General features: G+C 43.0%; 1 protein-coding gene across 5 annotated transcripts in view; it reads left to right on the plus strand.

The window, feature by feature from the left end:
• The window catches only part of LOC128703900 (zinc finger protein 433-like), a 118,955-nt gene that overhangs the window by 66,648 nt on the left and 29,019 nt on the right, over positions 1–23,288 (plus strand). For 2 of the 5 annotated variants that reach the window (XM_070104883.1, XM_070104887.1), the window contains exons 2-3: positions 16,387–17,051; positions 18,537–18,638. In XM_070104883.1, coding sequence (XP_069960984.1) covers positions 16,387–17,051; positions 18,537–18,638 — 767 coding nt within the window. Of the gene's footprint in view, positions 1–7,175; positions 7,496–7,874; positions 8,096–8,741; positions 8,883–16,386; positions 17,052–18,536; positions 18,639–23,288 lie in introns of all 5 variants that reach the window. The other 3 variants (XM_070104886.1, XM_070104885.1, XM_070104884.1) reach the window with 3 other exon arrangements.

A 23,288-nucleotide genomic window follows, 5' to 3' on the forward strand; every position in this document is an offset into this window, starting at 1 on the left:
TTGTGGTGGTGGTGGTAGTAGTGGTGGTTGTTGTGGTGGTAGTTGTGGTGGTTGTTGTGGTGGTGGTAGTAGTGGTTACCTGGAGGTTATTCCGGGGATCAACGCCCCCGCGGCCCGGTCCATGGCCAGGCCTCCCGATGGATCAGGGCCTGATCAACTAGGCTGTTACTGCTGGCCGCACGCAGTCCAACGTACGAGCCACAGCCCAGCTGATCCGGCACTGACTTTAGGTATCTGTCCAGCTGTCTCTTGAAGGCAGCCAGGGGTCTTGAAGGTAGCCAGGGGTCTTGAAGGCAGCCAGGGGTCTTGAAGGCAGCCAGGGGTCTTGAAGGCAGCCAGGGGTCTTGAAGGCAGCCAGGGGTCTTGAAGGCAGCGAGGGGTCTTGAAGGCAGCGAGGGGTCTTGAAGGCAGCCAGGGGTCTTGAAGGCAGCCAGGGGTTTGAAGGCAGCCAGGGGTCTTGAAGGCAGCCAGGGGTCTTGAAGGCAGCCAGGGGTTTATTGGCAATTCCCCTAATGCTTGATGGGAGGCTGTTGAACAGTTTTGGGCCCCGGACACTTATGGTGTTTTCTCTTAGTGTACCAATGGCGCCCCTACTTTTTATTGGCGGCATTTTGCATCGCCTGCCCAGTCTTTTACTTTCGTAGGGAGTGATTTCTGTGTGCAGATTTGGGACCATTCCTTCCAGGATTTTCCAAGTGTAGATTATGATATATCTCTCTCTCCTACGCTCCAGTGAGTACAAGTCAAGTGGTGGTTGTTGTGGTGGTATTGGTGGTTGTTGTGGTGGTAGTTGTGGTTGTGGTGGTGGTAGTAGTGGTGGTTGTTGTGGTGGCAGTTGTGGTTGTGGTGGTGGTAGTAGTGGTGGTTGTTGTGGTGGTGGTGGTAGTGGTGGTGGTTGTTGTGGTGGTGGTGGTAGTGGTGGTAGTTGTGGTGGTGGTGGTACCAGTGGTGGTTGTTGTGGTAGTTGTGGTGAAAGTTGTAGTGGTGGTTGTGGTGGTGGTGGTTGTTGTGGGGGTGGTTGTGGTGGTGGTTGTTGTGGGGGTGGTGGTGGTTGTGGTGGTGGTGGTGGTAGTAGTAGTGGTGGTGATTGTGGGGGTGGTGGTTGTTGTGGTGGTGGTTGTGGTGGTGGTGGTAGTTGTGGTGGTGGTTGTTGTTGTGGTGGTGGTAGTTGTGGTGGTGGTTGTGGTGGTGGTTGTTGTTGTGGTGGTGGTAGTTGTGGTAGTTGTGGTGGTGGTTGTGGTGGTGGTTGTTGTGGTGGTGGTGGTAGTGGTGGTAGTAGAGGTGGTGGTTGTTGTGGGGGTGGTGGTAGTTGTCGTGGTGGTGGTTGTTGTGGTGGTTATTGTGGGGGTGGTGGCAGTTGTGGTGGTGGTGGTAGTTGTGGTGGTGGTTGTGGGGGTGGTGGTAGTTGTGGTGGTGGTTGTTGTACAAGGTGGTGGTAGTTGTGGTGGTGGTGGTTGTTGTACAAGGTGGTGGTAGTTGTGGTGGTTGTTGTGGTGGTGGTAATAGTGGTGGTTGTTGTGGTGGTAGTAGTGGTGGTAGTTGTGGTGGTGGTGGTAGTAGTGGTGGTGGTGGTGGTGATAGTAGTGGTGGTTGTGGTGGTGGTAGTAGTAGTGGTGGTGGTTGTTGTTGTTGTGGGGGTGGTGGTAGTTGTGGTGATGGTTGTTGTGGTGGTGGTAGTTGTGGTAGTAGTTGTGGTAGTAGTGGTGGTGGTGGTGGTAGTTGTGGTAGTGGTGGTTGTGGTGGTGGTAGTGGTGGTAGTAGTAGTAGTTGTAGTTGTGGTCGTGGTAGTAGTAGTGGTGGCAGTGGTAGTAGTAGTGGTGGTGGTAGTTGTAGTAGTAGTAATGGTGGTGGTAGTAGTAGTAGTAATGGTGGTGGTAGTAGTAGTAATGGTGGTGGTAGTAGTAGTAGTAGTAATGGTTGTGCTAGTAGTAGTAGTAATGGTAGTGGTAGTAGTAGTAATGGTAGTGGTAGTAGTAGTAATGGTAGTGGTAGTAGTAGTGGTAGTAGTAGTAATGGTAGTGGTAGTAGTAATGGTAGTGGTAGTAGTAGTAATGGTAGTGGTAGTAGTAATGGTAGTGGTAGTAGTAGTAATGGTAGTGGTAGTAGTAGTAATGGTAGTGGTAGTAGTAATGGTAGTGGTAGTAGTAATGGTAGTGGTAGTAGTAATGGTAGTGGTAGTAGTAGTAATGGTGGTGGTAGTAGTAGTAATGGTAGTGGTAGTAGTAGTAGTAGTAATGGTAGTGGTGGTAGTAGTAGTAGTAATGGTGGTGGTAGCAGTAGCAGTGGTGGTAGTAGTAGCAGTGGTGGTAGTAGTAATCCAGGTACTAGCAGAAAGTATATTGACACCTGTCACAGGTATACCTCAGGTATCCCTGGCACTAGTGGTCTACCTGTCACCCAGAGTGTGTGTTGTAGAGCCAGCATCCACAACACACACTCGATTACATTATTTCACATCAATTTTTAGTGCATGTAACACCACCTGTGCCTAAAAAATCCTAGTATATCTATCTAGTATATTTATCTAATATATCTGTCTAGTATATCGATCATTTTGCGACTATGGCTGTTCCCTTCATTGATATATTACGCAAATTTGACCAATTTGCTTGTGACAGATAAGTGAACTATGGATATAAGTCCAGATATACTCTCATGTTGACATTTTAGAGGCCTAGTTCCTAAGCCTTTCTTGAAGCTGTTGAGGGCTCTTTATTCTTGTAGTGTACTTAGTGGTAGTTGTAACAGATATCTGAGCTAGGTGACCAGCAGCAGCAGCAACCTGGTTCACCAGACAAGTCTGGTCCAGGACCACCAGTAACAACAATCTGGTTGACCTAACAAGCACGAGACAATCCTGGTACAGGTCCACCAGCAATAACCTGGTTCACCAGACAAACCTGGTCCAGGACCACCAGCAACAACAACCTGCTTGACCTAACAAGCACCAAACAAGCCTGGTCCAGGACCACCAGCAACAACCTGGTTCACCAGACAAACCTGGTCCAAGACCAGGCTGCAAGAGTAGGGCAGACTCTTGAAACCCATCAAAGGTATATCGATATACCACATAGGTCACTGCACTGAAGTAATCTGGCTAGCTGGAACGATTACCACAAACGAGGTTATCATACCAGCCCACCACCTCCCACCTGTCAAGTCAGAATGCCACAGCATACACAGCAGTTACCAGAAGATCTAGTGGTGTATATCACCACTAGATGGCTCTGGTTTCCTTCCTCACAGAATTTGTGGTTGCTTTTTGTGAATTCTGAAATATACAGTTGGTACATGAGACACCACCACTGCTATTACCACCACCACTACTACTACTATCACCACTACTACTACCACCACTACTACTACCACCACTACTACTACCACCACTACTACTACCACTACTACTACCACCACTACTACTACCACAACTACTACAATCACCACTACTAGTACCACCACTACTACTATCACCACTACTACTACTACCACTACTACCACCACCACCACTACTACCACCACCACCACCACTACTATTACCACCACCAACACAGCTACTATCACCACCACTACTACTACCACCTGTGGCATGCAAAGAGTACGTAACCTTTATTCGGCGCATGTACACACCCTCATTTACAGGCTATCTCCCCCAACCAGCGAACCAGGTGACTGAGGGATGATGATGGGGCCCCATCGTTCAACCAGTACTCAGGTTCCAGCCAATGAGAAGATGGTTTTGGCAATCGTGTGTACCACTCTCCTGTCTGCCCTTGTCATTCCCATTCTAGAGCTGGTTGAAGCACGGTCTGCTCTCTAGTGGCTTCTATTCTGCCTTGCTTACCGTGGAGTGCACTAATACTTATTGCTGTACATGGTGTATATAGTGTACATACTTCTGTTCTAAATTGGTGAAGGATAATATAGGTCAAAAATTTTCTGCCGTGTTTATTTTACTCCCTTTACACCCAGGATAACAGGCCATTTGGACTCCTGGGTTGTAATATGGGTAGCCTGTCCGAGAGCTGGAGCTAGACTTAGAGAAAGGGTTGAGCCTAGGGTGAAGCTGGTAGCAGGAACATTGTGTAGCTTGCTGTCTGGCATTGCATTAGGTTTGCCAACGCTTTACAAACTTTGTGTGTCAGTTGCTTTGCTATGGTCAGCCTCGCTATTGTGTGATCGTTCAACAGCTCGCTACTAGCTTGTTCAGTGTGCTCGCTTTGCTATGGTCAATCTTGTGTAACAGAGTGTAGCTTGCTGTCTGGCATTGCATTCAGCTTTGCCAACGCTTTACAAATTTTGCGTGTCAGTTGCTTTGCTATGGTCAGCCTTGCTATTGTGTGATCTTTCAACAGCTCGCTACTAGCCTGTTCGGTGTGAAGATTTTGCAGTCAGCCTTGCTATTGCATATCCACCTTGTAAGCGTATGTGTATTCTGCAATTGTACTGTGCATAGCTAAGCGTGTTCTGCAAATAATGTGTTACATTGGGGTATTCTGCAATCGTACTGTGCATAGCAAATAACTTATACATTGGGGTATGCCACCTAGACGAGTCAGACATCTGGTGTCGGCATATACTCTGTTTAACCTACCTAAATTGTCCCTACAGCGTTGTTGGCAAATTGCTCGTTCCATTGGCATTGATTATGAACGCACTCTCACGGCTGCACAACTGCGTTCACTGATCACTGACAAACTTCGAGAAGAAGAGATGGCACATCAGACTCCTCCCTCTACGGGAGCTAGGAACAAAATTCCTATATTCTCGCAGGAGGAAGATGATACATCAATGGAGCAAAATCGTCAGTCTAGCGTAGCAGGGTTGTCTCAAGGTGAATCAGCAGCGTTGGCACTTGAGCTGGCAAAAATCAGTCTTGAACAGACTAGGGAACAGAGAGCATTTGCAAAAGAAGAATTTGATAGGGAAAAAGAAAGAAGGCAGTTTTCGCATCTTGTAAATGATTTTAGTTTACAGAAAGCAGTACAGCTTGTTCCCCGCTTCAATGAGGCTGAACCAGAAATTTTTTTCGAAAGCTTCGAAAATCAGGCTTATGCCTTGAGGTGGCCGGAACAGCATTAAGCATCGTTGGTTCACACAGCATTGTTTGGTAAGGCACAGAAATTTACGTCAGTGTTAAATGACACTGATTTTTCCTATTATAAAGTAGTGAAGACCAGTGTTGGGAGCATATACTTGTATCCCAGCTAAGTATCGGAAGTTTTCTAAACTAAGCAGGAGACAGCTTGGTCAATCCCTGGTTGATTTTGTGGGACAGCAGAACAAAGCTTTTACCAGCTGGTATAAAGCAAGTGGTGTTGCTACCTTCGATGATCTTGTGCAGCTTATCCTGATTGACAACCTGCTGGAGTCTGTGGGACCAGAGGTTCGAGTCTTTCTGCAGGATCGTGACTTAACCACTGCATTGGAGGTAGCCAGGTTGGCTGATACCTTTGAAACTAACCGCTCCTTCTCCGAGCGGTCCAGTCTCTTTTCAACAGCCTGGCATGAGCAGAGATCGTCAACCTTGGAGAATGAAGTGCCAGCCAGAGGGAGAACGTCTACGTCAGCCAACTAAAGTCACCTGGTGAGCCACGCTTCTCAACTTATGGTCCTCCTGGTGAGAGACAAGCCCCTCATCATGGTGCAACTCGACAGCAGTATCCAGAGAGATACCAGCCAGAGCGACACCAGTTGCAACGTCAGCAGGGAGTTAAAGGCAAACCTGTCGTCTGCTATATGTGTAACCAAGTAGGTCACATCCGTCCCAACGGCCCGACAAACCCCAACCCATTGGGAAAATCTAATATCCCTAGTAACATGTCCCTAAAAGAAGTAGAAAAAGGGATGGCCCCTTATTACTGTAAGAGTCTTATTTCCCTTCAGGAAAACTCCGAAACAACTGAAGTCAAAACCTTTAGAGATACTGGAGCATATTGCTCACTTATAAGAGGGAATATTACCCCTTTCAAAGAACACTTCCTTGAATTCCTCTGTTTTATTGGAAGCATTTGGAGGAGCTATATATTCTGTCCCTTTGCATAAAATTTATGTACAGTGCAAATATTACACTGGGTACTTGACTGTGGGTGTATCCGAAGGATTCCCCGTGAAAGATGCCATGTTATTACTGGGTAATAACATTACCACTGCTAGTGTATGTCCCGAACCCATAATGATTAATTCTTCTCTGGTGTTGGCCATAACTCGGGCAACATCCCAAGGGTTGTCTGGCGAGAATGCTGACCTATCCTAGGACGACTCCGATCTCGGAATGGCCACATTGTTTTACGAGGAAAACTGGCCAGAGCCTCGTAGATCAAGTGAACAGACCCAGATCAAGCCTTCCTATTCCAAGGTTTTCAGGCAGCCATGGGTAAATCCTCTTTGGATCATCCGGTCAAGTATGAACTTAAAAATGACTATTTGATCTGCACTGAGACTGGTAAGGAGATAGAGGGCCGGCAATTGTCTGACAGGTTAGTAGTTCCAACAAAGTTTAGACCTCAAATATTGAATATTGATCATAATACTTCATTAGGAGGTCACTTAGGAATTACTAAAACATTATATAGAATTACAAAAGAATTTTATTGGCCAAAATTAAAGCAGGATGTGAAGAATCATATCCGGTGTTGCCGAGAATGTCAGCAAGTAGGGAAACCTGGACATTCCATTGCTGTATAGCCCTTGTGGCTTAGCGCTTCTTTTTGATTATAATAATAATGGACATTCCATTAAACCTGCACCTCTTCAACCTATACCTGCTGATGGAGAACCTTTTGCAGATTTAATTATAGATTGTGTAGGTCCACTACCTAGATCTAAGTTGGGAAATCAGTATTTATTTACCATTATGGATAGAGTAACTAGATACCCTGAAGCTGTTCCCATGCACAATATTAACACTAAAGCTATTCTTAAAGCTTTAACTAGATTTATTTCTTGTTTTGGCATTCCTAAAACTATTCAAAGTGATCAAGGTACTAACTTCACTGCCAAAGCATTTATGGAAGCATTAACTAGGTTAGGGATAATCCACAACTTATCCACTGCCTATCATCCTCAGTCCCAAGGCGCCTTGGAAAGATTCCATCAGACGTTAAAAACAATGATAACTTTTTGCATGCACTTTCCTTCAGACTGGGATGAATCATTACCTTTGTTGCTGTTCTCAGTGCGAGAAACGGTGCAAGAGTCTACCGGGTATAGTCCGTTTGAGCTGATCTTTGGGTACAATGTACGAGGTCCTCTTCGGGTGCTCAAAGAAGGATGGATGGGAGAAGACGTTAGCTCAACACTCTACAACCTTTCTTCAAGGTTGCAGGTGGCACATCAGTTAGCCAAGGCTAACCTAAAGGCAGCTCAAAATAAGATGAAACAGAGGTATGACAGAAATGCACAATTCCGCTCCTTCCATCCAGGAGACAAGGTGTTGGTGCAGGAACCTATACCTGGCCACACCTTGAAAGCTAGATTTACGGGACCTATGCAAATTGTAAGTAAATTATCTGGTGTAAATTATGTGGTAGCTCCCCTTGATAAGACCTCAAAAAACTAAAACTTACCACATTAATCAATTGAAATCTTTTCATACACCAGATAAAGTCCCAGTAATGACTCTGTCCTCTTCCTCTGAGGACGACTCTGACTCTTTGCACTCTATTTCTGAAATTAATGTCAAACTTCCAAACTCTGTCCTCCTCAAGGACCCTAGCCCTTTAATGGTGGGACTATCTGAAACTTAAGCAACAAGTTTAACTGTGCTTCTACAGTCATACCCTGATATTTTTTCGGATGTGCCGAAAAAAATGCACATTAGGTTATCATGATGTAGATGTGGGAAACTCTAAACCTATTAAACTCTCCCCCTACAGAGCTAATCCTGAAAAGCAGAGACTACTTCAGCAGGAAGTAGAATTTCTATTAGAGCATGGGTTAGTGGAGGAGTCGTCTAGTCAATGGGCGTCACCGTGCATCCTTGTTAAAAAAGCTGATGGAGGGTTTTGTGTGTGTACAGACTACCGTAAGGTGAATGAGGTCACAATCACAGATGCTTACCCTCTTCCTCGTCTGGATGACATAATCGACTTTGTGGGTAAGGCTACTTGTGTCCAAGTTAGATCTCCTTTAAGGTTACTATCAGGTACCTTTGATGGATAAGGCGAAGGAAATCTCTGCCTTCGTAATTCCAGGAGGTCATTATCAATATAGTTACCCCTTTCGGAATGAAAAACTCCCCCTCTTCGTTCCAGAAACTTATCCATCAGGCTATTAAAGGACTTGAAGGCATGGCAGCGTACCTGGATGATATTGTTGTGGTGTCTGATACTTGGGATCAACACCTATTTAGACTTAAGGCTCTTTTTGAGACCTTTCAGAGTTCCCATTTAACTGTTAATTTATCTAAGTCTTCCTTTGGCCAGGCCACTGTCACTTTTCTAGGCCATGAAGTAGGTAGTGGCAAAGTTGCTCCTAAACTTGCTAAAGTTCTTGCCATTAAAGATTACCCAGTTCCACATGATAGGAAATCTCTTCAACGTTTCCTAGGCATGATAGGATTTTACAGAAGATTCTGTAAGAATTTTTCAGACATTGTAGCCCCTCTTACCTCTCTTACCAGTCACAAAGTTCCCTGTAATTGGACCCCAGAATGTCAAAGTGCTTTTGATAAAGCAAAAAGATTATTGTGTACTGCACCCATTCTTTTGTCTCCAGACTTCTCCAAACCTTTCTCATTACAGGTTGATGCTTGTGAGTCTGGGGTTGAGGCAGTACTATTACAAAACGGGGACTAGGAGTTGCAGCCTGTAGCCTACTTCTTGGCCAAGTTGGAGCCGCATCAGAGGGCTTACTCTACCATTGAAAAAGAAGCCCTCGCACTGGTACTGGCTTTGGAGCACTTTGATGTATACGTGGGACAAACTTCGCAGGTGGTCACTGTCTACAGTGATCACAATCCTCTAGTATATCTCCAAACCATGAAGAACCACAACACTAGGCTCATGAGATGGACGTTGAGACTGCAACCCTATTTTTTGAAAATTGTACATATTGCCGGCAAAGAAAATATGTTGGCAGACTCTTTATCAAGAGTCTAACAATATTATTTATAATAATTATATATTAGGTTAGGATGTGTTAGGTTACTTGTGGTAACCCCTTCCAAGCTCTTTTTTTTATCCCCGGGTGTGGGTTTTTTTTTCTAGTGAGGGGATGCGGGCTACCGTCCGCCCGTGTCTTGGACCTAAGCTAGCCCGACTGTCTGCTGTCTCGCTCTGAGTTTAGGGTTTGGCTTTTTGTCACGAGAAAAGCTGAGCTCTATCAAAGAGTTGGATGGTTGAGAGGAAATGCGGTCCCATTATTTTGTGCCATGGCAGCATGGTTACCACTGGGAGGTGGGAGCCTAATCCTGAGCCTTCTCGGGGTGTGGGTGTGGCATGCAAAGAGTACGTAACCTTTATTCGGCGCATGTACACACCCTCATTTACAGGCTATCTCCCCCAACCAGCGAACCAGGTGACTGAGGATTGACGATGGGGCCCCATCGTTCAACCAGTACTCAGGTTCCAGCCAATGAGAAGATGGTTTTGGCAATCGCAGAGGTTATGTGGGTACCGCTCTCCTGTCTGCCCTTGGCATTCCCATTCTAGAGCTGGTTGAAGCACGGTCTGCTCTCTAGTGGCTTCTATTCTGCCTTGCTTACCGTGGAGTGCACTAATACTTATTGCTGTACATAGTGTATATAGTGTACATACTTCTGTTCTAAATTGGTGAAGGATAATATAGGTCAAAAGTTTTCTGCCGTGTTTATTTTACTCCCTTTACACCCAGGATAACAGGCCATTTGGACTCCTGGGTTGTAATACCACCACTACTAGTACCACCACTACTAGTACCACCACTACTAGTACCACACTACTAGTACCACCACTACTAGTACCACCACTACTAGTACCACCACTACTAGTACCACCACTACTAGTACCACCACTACTAGTACCACCACTAGTACCACACTACTAGTACCACCACTAGTACCACCACTACTAGTACCACCACTACTAGTACCACCACTACTAGTACCACACTACTAGTACCACCACTACTAGTACCACCACTACTAGTACCACCACTACTAGTACCACCACTACTAGTACCACACCACTAGTACCACCACTACTAGTACCACACTACTAGTACCACACTACTAGTACCACCACTACTAGTACCACCACTACTAGTACCACCACTACTAGTACCACCACCACTAGTACCACCACCACTAGTACCACCAGTACTAGTACCACCACTACTAGTACCACCACTACTAGTACCACACTACTAGTACCACCACTACTAGTACCACCACTACTAGTACCACCACTACTAGTACCACCACTACTAGTACCACACTACTAGTACCACCACTACTAGTACCACCACTACTAGTACCACCACTACTAGTACCACCACTACTAGTACCACCACTACTAGTACCACCACTACTAGTACCACCACTACTAGTACCACCACTACTAGTACCACACTACTAGTACCACCACTACTAGTACCACTAGTACCACCACTACTAGTACCACCACTACTAGTACCACCAGTACTAGTACCACCACTACTAGTACCACCACTACTAGTACCACCACTACTAGTACCACACTACTAGTACCACACTACTAGTACCACACTACTAGTACCACCACTACTAGTACCACCACTACTAGTACCACCACTACTAGTACCACACTACTAGTACCACCACTACTAGTACCACCACTACTAGTACCACCACTACTAGTACCACCACTACTAGTACCACACTACTAGTACCACACTACTAGTACCACCACTACTAGTACCACCACTACTAGTACCACCACTACTAGTACCACACTACTAGTACCACACTACTAGTACCACCACTACTAGTACCACCACTACTAGTACCACACTACTAGTACCACCACTACTAGTACCACACTAGTACCACCACTACTAGTACCACACTAGTACCACCACTACTAGTACCACCACTACTAGTACCACCACTACTAGTACCACACTAGTACCACCACTACTAGTACCACCACTACTAGTACCACCACTACTAGTACCACCACTACTAGTACCACACTACTAGTACCACCACTACTAGTACCACCACTACTAGTACCACCACTACTAGTACCACCACTACTAGTACCACACTACTAGTACCACCACTACTAGTACCACCACTAGTACCACCACTACTAGTACCACCACTAGTACCACCACTAGTACCATCACCACTAGTACCATCACTAGTACCATCACCACTAGTACCATCACTAGTACCATCATCACTAGTACCATCACTACTAGTACCATTACCACTAGTACCACCACTGCTAGTACCACCACCACTACTACTAGTACCACTACTAGTACCACCACTACTAGTACCACCACTACTAGTACCACACTACTAGTATCACCACTAGTACCACCACTACTAGTACCACCACTACTAGTACCACCACTACTAGTACCACCACTACTAGTACCACCACCACCACTACCACCACCACTACTACCACCACTACTACCACCACTACTACTTATTACTATGCAGTTATCATTCTAACACTATTTTACTACTACTACTATGGGTATTACTATGACCACTACCAATGTTGTATCTTTGGAAGACAGGTGTATCAGGTCACAGGTGACCTTACCTGGAGGGTGTTCCAGGGGGTCAGTGCCCCCTGGCCCAGTCTGTGACCAGGCCAACCATATACCAGCAGCCAATGTTGTACCTCTAATGAGTTTAGAGTCTACTCCCAGAGCCCAGCCATGAGCCAGGCTCGTCTGGTGCTAGCCAGGTCATTCCTGTGGTATACCTGTGCCCCATCTCCAGAGTTCTACCCTCACTGTCCACTTGATCAACCAGGCTGTTGCTGCTAGCAAGCTGCACACCCACAGTTATCACAGCCTGCTGGATCAAGCACTTTTAGCAGAAGGTAGAATTTACATGTATGTGACAAGGAGTGAACTGGTCTCCTCTTGACAACTTCGTGTATTCCCACAATATTTCTGCTAGTTACTGGGCGCAGTTTTTACGAGTCTTGGTCCTCACATGTTTAATATACATTATTCTACATGTGTGTACAAAATGTTTGCAATGCTGATGTTTATACTTGTAAACAAAAGTTGTTTATATAGACAATAGCACAGGGGATGGTTATGTCTGACTTGTTTGGTAGTTGTAACTTGTTTGTAAGTGTCGGTGTGTGTACTTGTGTTTGTAAGTGTCGGTGTGTGTACTTGTGTTTGTAAGTGTCGGCGTGTGTACTTGTGGTGTTTGTAAGTGTCAGTGTGTGTACTTGTGGTGTTTGTAAGTGTCAGTGTGTGTACTTGTGTTGTTTGTAAGTGTACTTGTGTTGTTTGTAAGTGTCAGTGTGTGTACTTGTGTTTGTAAGTGTCAGTGTTTGTACTTGTGTTTGTAAGTGTCAGTGTGTGTACTTGTGTTGTTTGTAAGTGTCAGTGTGTGTACTTGTGGTGTTTGTAAGTGTCAGTGTGTGTACTTGTGTTTGTAAGTGTCAGTGTGTGTACTTGTGTTGTTTGTAAGTGTCAGTGTGTGTACTTGTGGTGTTTGTAAGTGTCAGTGTGTGTACTTGTGTTTGTAAGTGTCAGTGTGTGTACTTGTGGTGTTTGTAAGTGTCAGTGTGTGTACTTGTGTTTGTAAGTGTCAGTGTGTGTACTTGTGTTGTTTGTAAGTGTCAGTGTGTGTACTTGTGTTGTTTGTAAGTGTCAGTGTGTGTACTTGTGTTTGTAAGTGTCAGTGTGTGTACTTGTGTTTGTAAGTGTCAGTGTGTGTACTTGTGTTTGTAAGTGTCAGTGTGTGTACTTGTGTTTGTAAGTGTCAGTGTGTGTACTTGTGTTGTTTGTAAGTGTCAGTGTGTGTACTTGTGTTGTTTGTAAGTGTCAGTGTGTGTACTTGTGTTTGTAAGTGTCAGTGTGTGTACTTGTGTTTGTAAGTGTCAGTGTGTGTACTTGTGTTGTTTGTAAGTGTCAGTGTGTGTACTTGTGTTGTTTGTAAGTGTCAGTGTGTGTACTTGTGTTTGTAAGTGTCAGTGTGTGTACTTGTGTTTGTAAGTGTCAGTGTGTGTACTTGTGTTTGTAAGTGTCAGTGTGTGTACTTGTGTTTGTAAGTGTCAGTGTGTGTACTTGTGTTTGTAAGTGTCAGTGTGTGTACTTGTGTTTGTAAGTGTCAGTGTGTGTACTTGTGTTTGTAAGTGTCAGTGTGTGTACTTGTTTGTAAGCGTCACTGTGTGTACTTGTGTTTGTAAGTGTCACTGTGTGTACTTGTGTTTGTAAGTGTCAGTGTGTGTACTTGTTTGTAAGTGTCAGTGTGTGTACTTGTGTTTGTAAGTGTAAAATAAACCCAGTGAGGAGCAGGGGTGCTGTGGGCACAATAAGAGAACACTGTATCAACATCCGTGGACCAAGACTGTTCAACATCTTACCAGAAGATATCAGAAACACTGCTGGAACAAGTGTGGAAGCCTTCAAGAGGAAACTGGACAAGTATCTTTACCAGGTGCCAGACCAACCAGGCTGTGATGGATGTATGGGGCAGCAGGCCACCAGCAGCAAAAGCTTGGTTGACCAGGCAAGCACCAGACGAGCCTGACCCATGGCCAGGCTCAGAGTAGAGAAGCTCTCGAAACTCTTCAAAGGCATATCAGAAGTATACATGTGTATACTAAGGTATATCAGAGGTATACATGTGTATACTAAGGTATATCAGAAGTATACATGTGTATACTAAGGTATATCAGAGGTATACATGTGTATACTAAGTAGAAATCCCTTATATTTACTCAGTCATCTTGTGCTGAGGAAACACAAGACAAGCCTCGATAAATCTACCAGAGTGTCAAACATTTAACACGCTTCAATTTTGTACAGATAAAATCTCAGTTTACTAGGAAACATAGCTAGGTGTAATAGGACAGACAGATATAACTAGCTATAATAGGACAGGCAGACATAGGTAACTTTTGTTCCCACAGTGTTAACGGGGGGGGGGGGGCTAACGGCACACTGCTGGTGTATACAATTTTGGTAAGTAAATATAAATTTCCCTCACTACAACATTATGTTCACTTGGAAAATTAGGTTAATTTGATTCCAGGAGCCCTACCTCTACCTCTCTCTGCCTCTCTTTACCTCTCTCCACTTCTGTGCCTCTCTTTACCTCTCTCTGCCTCTCTCTACCTCTCTCTGCCTCTCTTTACCTCTGCCTCTCTTTACCTCTCTCCACTTCTGTGCCTCTCTCTACCTCTCTCTGCCTCTCTTTACCTCTGCCTCTCTTTACCTCTCTCCACTTCTGTGCCTCTCTTTACCTCTCTCTGCCTCTCTTTACCTCTCTCCACTTCTGTGCCTCTCTTTACCTCTCTCTGCCTCTCTCTACCTCTCTCTGCCTCTCTTTACCTCTCTCTGCCTCCCTTTACCTCTCTCTGCCTCTCTTTACCTCTCTCCACTTCTGTGCCTCTCTTTACCTCTCTCTGCCTCTCTTTACCTCTCTCCACTTCTGTGCCTCTCTTTACCTCTCCACTTCTGTGCCTCTCTTTACCTCTCTCCACTTCTGTGCCTCTCTTTACCTCTCTCTGCCTCTCTTTACCTCTCTCCACTTCTGTGCCTCTCTTTACCTCTCTCTGCCTCTCTTTACCTCTCTCCACTTCTGTGCCTCTCTTTACCTCTCTCCACTTTTGTGCCTCTCTTTACCTCTCTGCCTCTCTCTGCCTCTCTTTACCTCTCTCCACTTCTGTGCCTCTCTTTACCTCTCTCCACTTCTGTGCCTCTCTTTACCTCTCTCCACTTCTGTGCCTCTCTTTACCTCTCTCTACCTCTCCACTTCTCTGCCTCTCTTTACCTCTCTCTGCCTCTCTCTACCTCTCTCTACCTCTCTCTGCCTCTCTGCCTCTCTTCACCTCTTTCCACCTCTCTGCCTCTCTCTCTACCTCTCACCACCTCTCTACCATTTCCTCATCCACTCCCCCTCCCATAATCTCTGTGTCTTCTTCCTGTCCCTCTTCATCCTTCACGTCCTTCCATCAAAGAAAAAAAATGTATGTAGTGACCATATCTCCTCACTTTGTCTACTCCATTCAGTCTATTGATCCAACCTTGTCAGTACATTTTAGTATATTGTATATTATTTAAAAAATTATTTAGTGTGATATACAGTGGACCCCCGGTTAACGATATTTTTTCACTCCAGAAGTATGTTCAGGTGCCAGTACTGACCGAATTTGTTCCCATAAGAAATATTGTGAAGTAGATTAGTCCATTTCAGACCCCCAAACATACACGTACAAACGCACTTACATAAATACACTTACATAATTGGTCGCATTGGGAGCTGATCGTAAACCGGGGGTCCACTGTACTTAGTAGCACTGCACACACAGTTGACATAGTTGTCTCAAGAAATCGTAATGACACGATTGCAAATAAACTCTATGACCGCGGGTTCAATCCCGGCCGGGGGTATGGTTGACATAGTTGTGTTTTATAAACCCCGGTGATGAATTTGAAGTTATGTGCAGTGATAGGATGCGTATACAGTGGCATTAAAAACATCTTCCTTCTTAGGTACTCTGTTAGCTGGCACACAACAATACATTCAGTAACCCAAATCTATTTTGGTCATTAATTCTTACAAATGTCAATATTCTGGTGATATATTACAGAGATACATTTTCTGAAACGTAAAATGGACCCAGCTCTGAATCAGAATACAGTGTGTATTTTTACATTATTTGTGGCACTTCAAGAACATAACCGTGTGCGAATTTATAGGGATGCCAGCACTGTGGTGCGAGGACTATTTTATATTAAAACATAACCTCGTGTAAATTTGTGGGTGTATACAAGTACATACTCTGGTGTGATAGGACGTTTTACAGCCTCTGCTCACTTAGCAACGTACTCGTTTACCGACAACTCGAACTTATTTCGGGCTCTCTGACCAGTATACATACCTAAATAATGTATATTAGAGCTGATTTCCTCTATTCTGTTTATTACAATATACAGTATGGTACTGTATAAACATTTAAAAATACACTAAAAATGTTATAAATGGTGCAAAGTTGACATTAAAACAATATTAAAGATGGTTGACACAAACACACTACCATTATAGTATGCTTCTTGCTTAGCGACGAATTCGTTTACCGACTTGGACTTAGGAATGGAACTCTGTCGTCAAGTGAGGAGAGGCTGTATGTTCAAATCATAACCTTGTGTGAATTTGTGTGAATGCCAGTACTGGGGTATAACAAAAATTTTTACTGACACTGTTTTGTGTTTTCACAGATGAGCAGCTAGAGGGAGGAGAGATTGGAAGGGACAGCAACAAAGCAGCGGAGACAGCGGAGGAATCCCACTCGAAGAGTAGAGATGCTAACAACTGGGAAATGTCTCAAGTTGTGTCTGGCAAGGATGTGCGAGTGCCAGTTAATGGACAAGTGGTGCATGTATCTGTCTCCTCGCTTGACCCCATGAGTGCCACGTGTGCCAGTCATTGTGCTGGAGCAGCTACCGAACCAGTCAGTGTTACTTTAAGTGGGCCATCCAAAAGAAATATGCCATCTGGAGTGAGTGTAAGTGGACTCGCTCATACAACCGTGACGGACTCTGTACACAGAAGCTTGACCACGCCATTAAGTGTGACGTTAAGTGGTTCTACATCCACTTCTATCAGTGCCAAAAATGGACTGGGTGGTCTGGGAGCTGTACACAATGAGTCACCCAGTCCACCAATGAGTAGCAGTGCCATAACTTTACTAACAACTGTAACCACCAGTGCCAATTTAAAAAGAGTGCCAGCAGTAAGTGATACTAGGAAAGAGCGGGCAAAGGTGGACGATGATCATAGTCAAGGAAAGTGCCCCTCAGAATTACCTTACACTTGTCCTGTATGTCAACAACCTTTTAAATCGAAAAGATCCTTCAATGCCCACATCATTGTCCACTGCCAAGTGAGTACATATACTTCACCTATACGACTCTATAGTATACTTCACCTATATGACTCTATAGTATACTTCACCTATACGACTCTATAGTATACTTCACCTATACGACTCTATAGTATACTTCACCTATGCGACTCTATAGTATACTTCACCTATACGACTCTATAGTATACTTCACCTATACGACTCTATAGTATACTTCACCTATACAACTCTATAGTATACTTCACCTATACAACTCTATAGTATACTTCACCTATACAACTCTATAGTATACTTCACCTATGCGACTCTATAGTATACTTCACCTATACAACTCTATAATAATAAGTTCTATAAATTTCTATATACAGTGGACCCCCAGTTAATGATATTTTTTCACTCCAGAAGTATGTTCAGGTGCCAGTACTGACCGAATTTGTTCCCATAAGGAATATTGTGAAGTAGATTAGTCCATTTCAGACCCCCAAACATACATACACACACAAATGCACTTACATAATTACACTTACATAATTGGTCGCATTCGGAGGTGATCGTTATGCGGGGGTCCACTGTAGTGCAGCTTTTTGTAAATGTGATTGAAAAAGTACATTCAAAATTGAATACCACAGAGAAAGACTTTCATAGTACATCTTGTTGAATTTTCAGTCATATCTTTCAATTGCATTTATGACAAAATGTATTGTGTAGAGAGCTGATTGTATTATTATTTATTATTGTATTAAACCTATGTGGTTCACCAGTACTGCTTCACAAGTGCTCATTTCAAGGATTGTTTTGATGGTATTAAAGGGTTCTTGATCCAAGGAAATTGGACCTACCTCCCCTTCATCATATACAGTGGACCCCCACATAACGATTACCTCCGAATGCGACCAATTATGTAAGTGCGTTTGTACGTGTATGTTTGGGGGTCTGAAATGGACTAATCTATTTCACAACATTCCTTATGGGAACAAATTCGGTCAGTACTGGCACCTGAACATACTTCTGGAGTGAAAAAATATCGTTAACCGGGGGTCCACTGTATCTTGATACTTTGTATTCCTCAAGAGCTGCATGATCCGTATGGGCCAACTATTATGTTCATTGTAATCAGATTTTATACAATACGTATATGTTCCAGTGTAAAAATAATTTTATAATTTTTAAACGTCATAAGTAACAGTTTTTATATACGCAAACTATTTATTTCTGCTTTCAGAAACGGTCAGTTATTATTATGAAATAATTATCGTAAATCTGCAAACATCGTACAGCGCCTGATTGTCAGCAGTGACTTAATGGTCCAGCATGGATTTAATTTTTTTCTTAACACAGTGACCAGCGCTCAGCGAGGCAGTGATCCAGATAAAAGAGGAAGCTTTCACCATCATTCTTTCAGTCTCTGAATGCATTGTCTAAAATTTTTGTGAATCACAGCAACTTTACACGAACGACTGACAAATTGGTTTATACAAACGACTGACAAATTTCTTGTTACAGCTGGTGAATGGCTCCAGCAATGGATCTAAACGTACAATAGACCTCTCAGCTAGTCCATCCCCTGATAAAAAGCGCTTGAAAGAATGTACATTACACGAACAGGTGAGTATACTAATATTTATTGTACTCTTTTCATATATGTACTATATAAATTTTTAACTGAAATATTTAGAGGCAGTCATCACCTAACACTTCAAAGGGGGGAGATTGAATGACTCTTGATCCAAGAAATGGAGCAATCCTCTCTATCCTTGAATCAAACCTGGATCAAATTAAGAGTTGATTTTAATTCCTATTTAAAGGGCCAAATTATTAAGGGTGTGATTTTAAAATGAGACACAAATAATCCAGACATAGACTGAAGCTCATGATGACATTTCAGTCAGACTTGGACCATTAACTAGTCACAGGGGTTCGAAGGGAAGGGAGCCAGTATATTTACCAGAGGGGGAAGCTGGGATTAATGGAATGAGAGGAGAAAGAAGTTGTAGTAGTAGTTGTTGTTCAACAGTGGCAGAGGGGGACAGTAAGAAAATATTAAGTGTTAGTGTAACAAGGGTCAGAGAGCAGAGTACAGTGGACCCCCAGTTTACGATCAGCTCCCAATGTGACCAATTATGTAAGTGTATTTATGTAAGTGCATTTGTGTGTGTATGTTTGGGGGTCTGAAATGGACTAATCTAATTCACAATATTCCTTATGGGAACAAATTCGGTCAGTACTGGCACCTGAACATACTTCTGGAATGAAATAATATTGTAAACTGGGGGTCCACTGTATTAGCAAAGTAATGGTAGTAGTGGAGGTGGTATAAGAACAAGTTAAAAGAAAAGAGAAAAAGGAGAACTAGTGAATACCATGAGGGTATAACACAAATCCAGAGGATAACAAACATAGAACAGAACCCCATCAGGTACAAGAAAGGAAAGGCAAAGAAAATACAGTGGACCTCCGGTTAACGATATTTTTTCACTCCAGAAGTATGTTCAGGTGCCAGTACTGACCAAATTTGTTCCCATAAGGAATATTGTGAAGTAGATTAGTCCATTTCAGACCCCCAAACATACACGTACAAAAGCACTTACATAATTGGTCACATTCGGAGGTAATCGTTATGCGGGGGTCCACTGTACAGGTAAGGAGAGGAGGAGATAAAGAACAGGTCAAGTCATGAGTGTCCTAAAATTTGGACCATCTGACATTGTAATGATAAAGGAAGGCATCTACAGAGACAAAGCCACGACTAAGTTTCATGTTAGGAAAGTTGTGTATAAGGGACGATTCAACAAGACAGTGATTGTGAAGACTCAAAGAATGGTAGACAGTTTTGGCAGAGGATCAGTTAATAGGATGACTGGGATCTCTGACATGACAGAAAAGAACATTGTTAATGTCAGCAAGGCTAACACTTATTTTGTGCTCTTAGTCTGTTAGAGAGTAGCTAGTTTCTCCAAAGTATTGGGGAGGACCAGAGGAGAATGAAATGGAGGAGATTCCAGAAGCATCAGCAGCAGGAGGAAAGGTACAAACTAGATTGCTACAAAGGGCAAAAAGTACGTTTGATGTCTAAGAAATGGAGAGAGTTGTAAAGATTTCAGAGACTGGGAAAATAGGGAAGGAACAGAACAGATTTCAAAGGAGTAGAGACTGGGAGAGAAGTCTGTTTAGCAGGTGAGAAGGCAGAGCTTATAAAATCAGAAGGGTAACCAAAGTGAGAGAATGAACTGCAAAGAGTGGAAATTTCTCAGTCAAGTAACAGAGGGTCACAGTTGTGGAGGACACAGAGAAAGAGAGAAACAAGAACACTTGACAGAGGAAGCATGATAAGAAAAGTAGTGAATGTACACGTCACTGTGCACTGGCTTGGGATAACAGAAAAAAGAAAGGCCTGTAGCTGAGCAATGGACATGTACATCAAGGAAAGGAAGCGAAGAGTTAGATTCCCAATCAGTTTTGAACTTGATTGCCTCTCCTTTTGTCTACCTGGTGGGTTCTTTGTTTATTCTCCCCTGGGTTTTTGTCCTACCCTTGTGGGCCGTTAGTTCTCCCACAGTACCCCTTTTTTCTCTTCTCTTTTCTCTTGTTCTTTGATTACCTTTACTATTACTACTATTGTTTGGCTAACAATACTACCTTTACTGTTACTACTATTGTTTCACTAACAATACTACCTTCGTATTGCCCCCCTCTGCCACTGTTGCACTACTACTGCTAGCTTTTCCACTACCAGCACCACCACTACTACACTACTTCCTGCTCTTGTTCTGCTACTCCTAGCCCCGCTCCTCTCTCATATATATATACTGGCTCCCTTCCCTTCCTGCTTCTGTGTGATTAGTTAATGGTCCAAGCCAGACCAAGTTTCAGTCTTAGATGTATGGGTTATTTGTGTATTGTTCCAGTCACAGTATTATGACTGTTCATTGTAAAACAAGGTCCCAATGATTCCTGAATATTTGAAAAGTTTTAATCATACTAAAGCAAATGTTGAAATATAACATTAATGGTCTTGATTCACAAAATCACAACACGATTGCAAACAAACCATGGATGGGTTGGGTTTGAATCCATGGCGAGTGGCTTATGCACTGGCCTAGAGTTTTATGACTCGGTTACCATGGGTTCAAACCCCACCTGTTCTGTGATTTATTAACCCTTTCAGGGTCCGTCCCGTAGATCTACGGCTTTACTTTCAGGGTCCAAACCGTAGATCTACGCCATGAGCTCAGCTCACTCTGATAAACTGTGAGTGGTACATTTGGGCCTAGATATGAGAGAATACATCTATGTGGTATGTGTGCACCACATAAAACAGATCCTGCAGCACACTGTGTATAATGAGAGAAAAAAAATGAAATCATGATTTTTCGATTAAAACAGCAACTTTGCAGTGTTTTTTCGTATGTTTTTTATAGTTGTATTTGCGATTTCTTGGTCTCATTTGATAGAATGGAAGACATATTACAGAAATAGAGATGATTTTGATTGGTTTTAGCACTGGAAATGGCTTGAAACTGAGCTCAAAGTAGCAGAAATGTTAAATTTTTGCCGATATTCAAGAGTAAACAAACGACCTCACACGTCTAATACACATCAGCTGGTGGGTCTAATATACATTCACAAATATGGTGATGATATTTATACAATTATTACAGTATTGCATAACAGTAAATCTTCTATTTTTTGGTGTGAATAAAAATTCATTATGTGAATAAAAAATCAAAATGGAATTTATTTGTAAAGCCTCAACACATAACTAATGAACAGAGGAAATGTTAGTTTAGTGCCAGGAATGCCTACATTGTTCATTCTGGACCCTATTTTGAAATTGGAATATTTTAAACTTTGTGTTAAATTGGCCAAATTAACAATTTCCGATCACTTTATTTTGTAGTTGAAACAGTTGACTTGGCGATTTCTTGTGCTCAATCGATAGAATAGAAGTAATACTAGTGAAATAGCTAAGAATTTGGTTGATTGGAATAATATAATTGGCCTAAAATAGGAGTCAAAGTCGGCAAAATCGCCGATTCGTAAATATCGCTGACACATCAAAATTCGCGAGAGCATAATTTCGTCAATTTTCCACCAAATTTCGTACTTTTTGTTTTATTACCTTCACAAAAAGATTCTCTACGATTTTATAAGAAAAAATAACAAATTTGTTTTTTGAAAATTCTTGGACACTGGTGCGTGACTCCAGATTTGGGCCTTGGACCCTGAAAGGGTTAATGGTCCTCATGTAGTTGATAAGATTTAAACCTAATAAAGCAAGCCATATAGGTAGTAGGTTGGTAGACAGCAACCACCCAGGGAAGTACTACTGTCCTGCCAGATGACTGTGAAACAGAAACCTGTAACTGTTTTGCATGATGGTAGGATTGCTGGTTTCTTTTTCTGTCTCATAAACACGCTAGATAACAGGGATATCTTGCTACTCCTACTTACACTTTGGTCACACCACAGACATGCACATGCATATATATATATATACATACATCTAGGTTTTTCTCCTTTTTCTAAATAGCTCTTGTTCTTCTTTATTTCTTCTATTGTCCATGGGGAAGTGGAAAAGAATCTTTCCTCCGTAAGCCATGCGTGTCGTATGAGGTGACTAAAATGCCGGGAGCAATGGGCTAGTAACCCCTTCTCCTGTAGACATTTACTAAAAAAGAGAAGAAAAACTTTATAAAACTGGGATGCTTGAATGTGCGTGGATGTAGTGTGGATGACAAGAAACAGATGATTGCTGATGTTATGAATGAAAAGAAGTTGGATGTCCTGGCCCTAAGCGAAACAAAGCTGAAGGGGGTAGGGGAGTTTCGGTGGGGGAAATAAATGGGATTAAATCTGGAGTATCTGAGAGGGTTAGAGCAAAGGAAGGGGTAGCAGTAATGTTGAAGGATCAGTTATGGAAGGAGAAAAGAGAATATGAATGTGTAAATTCAAGAATTATGTGGATTAAAGTAAAGGTTGGATGCGAAAAGTGGGTCATAATAAGCGTGTATGCACCTGGGGAAGAGAGGAATGTAGAGGAGAGAGAGAGATTTTGGGAGATGTTAAGTGAATGTATAGGAGCCTTTGAACCAAGTGAGAGAGTAATTGTGGTAGGGGATCTGAATGCTAAAGTAGGAGAAACTTTTAGAGAGGGTGTGGTAGGTAAGTTTGGGGTGCCAGGTGTAAATGATAATGGGAGCCCTTTGATTGAACTTTGTATAGAAAGGGATTTAGTTATAGGTAATACATATTTTA

Source organism: Cherax quadricarinatus, chromosome 95, assembly GCF_038502225.1.
Source record: "Cherax quadricarinatus isolate ZL_2023a chromosome 95, ASM3850222v1, whole genome shotgun sequence".
NCBI classification, from domain to species: Eukaryota; Metazoa; Arthropoda; class Malacostraca; order Decapoda; family Parastacidae; genus Cherax; species Cherax quadricarinatus.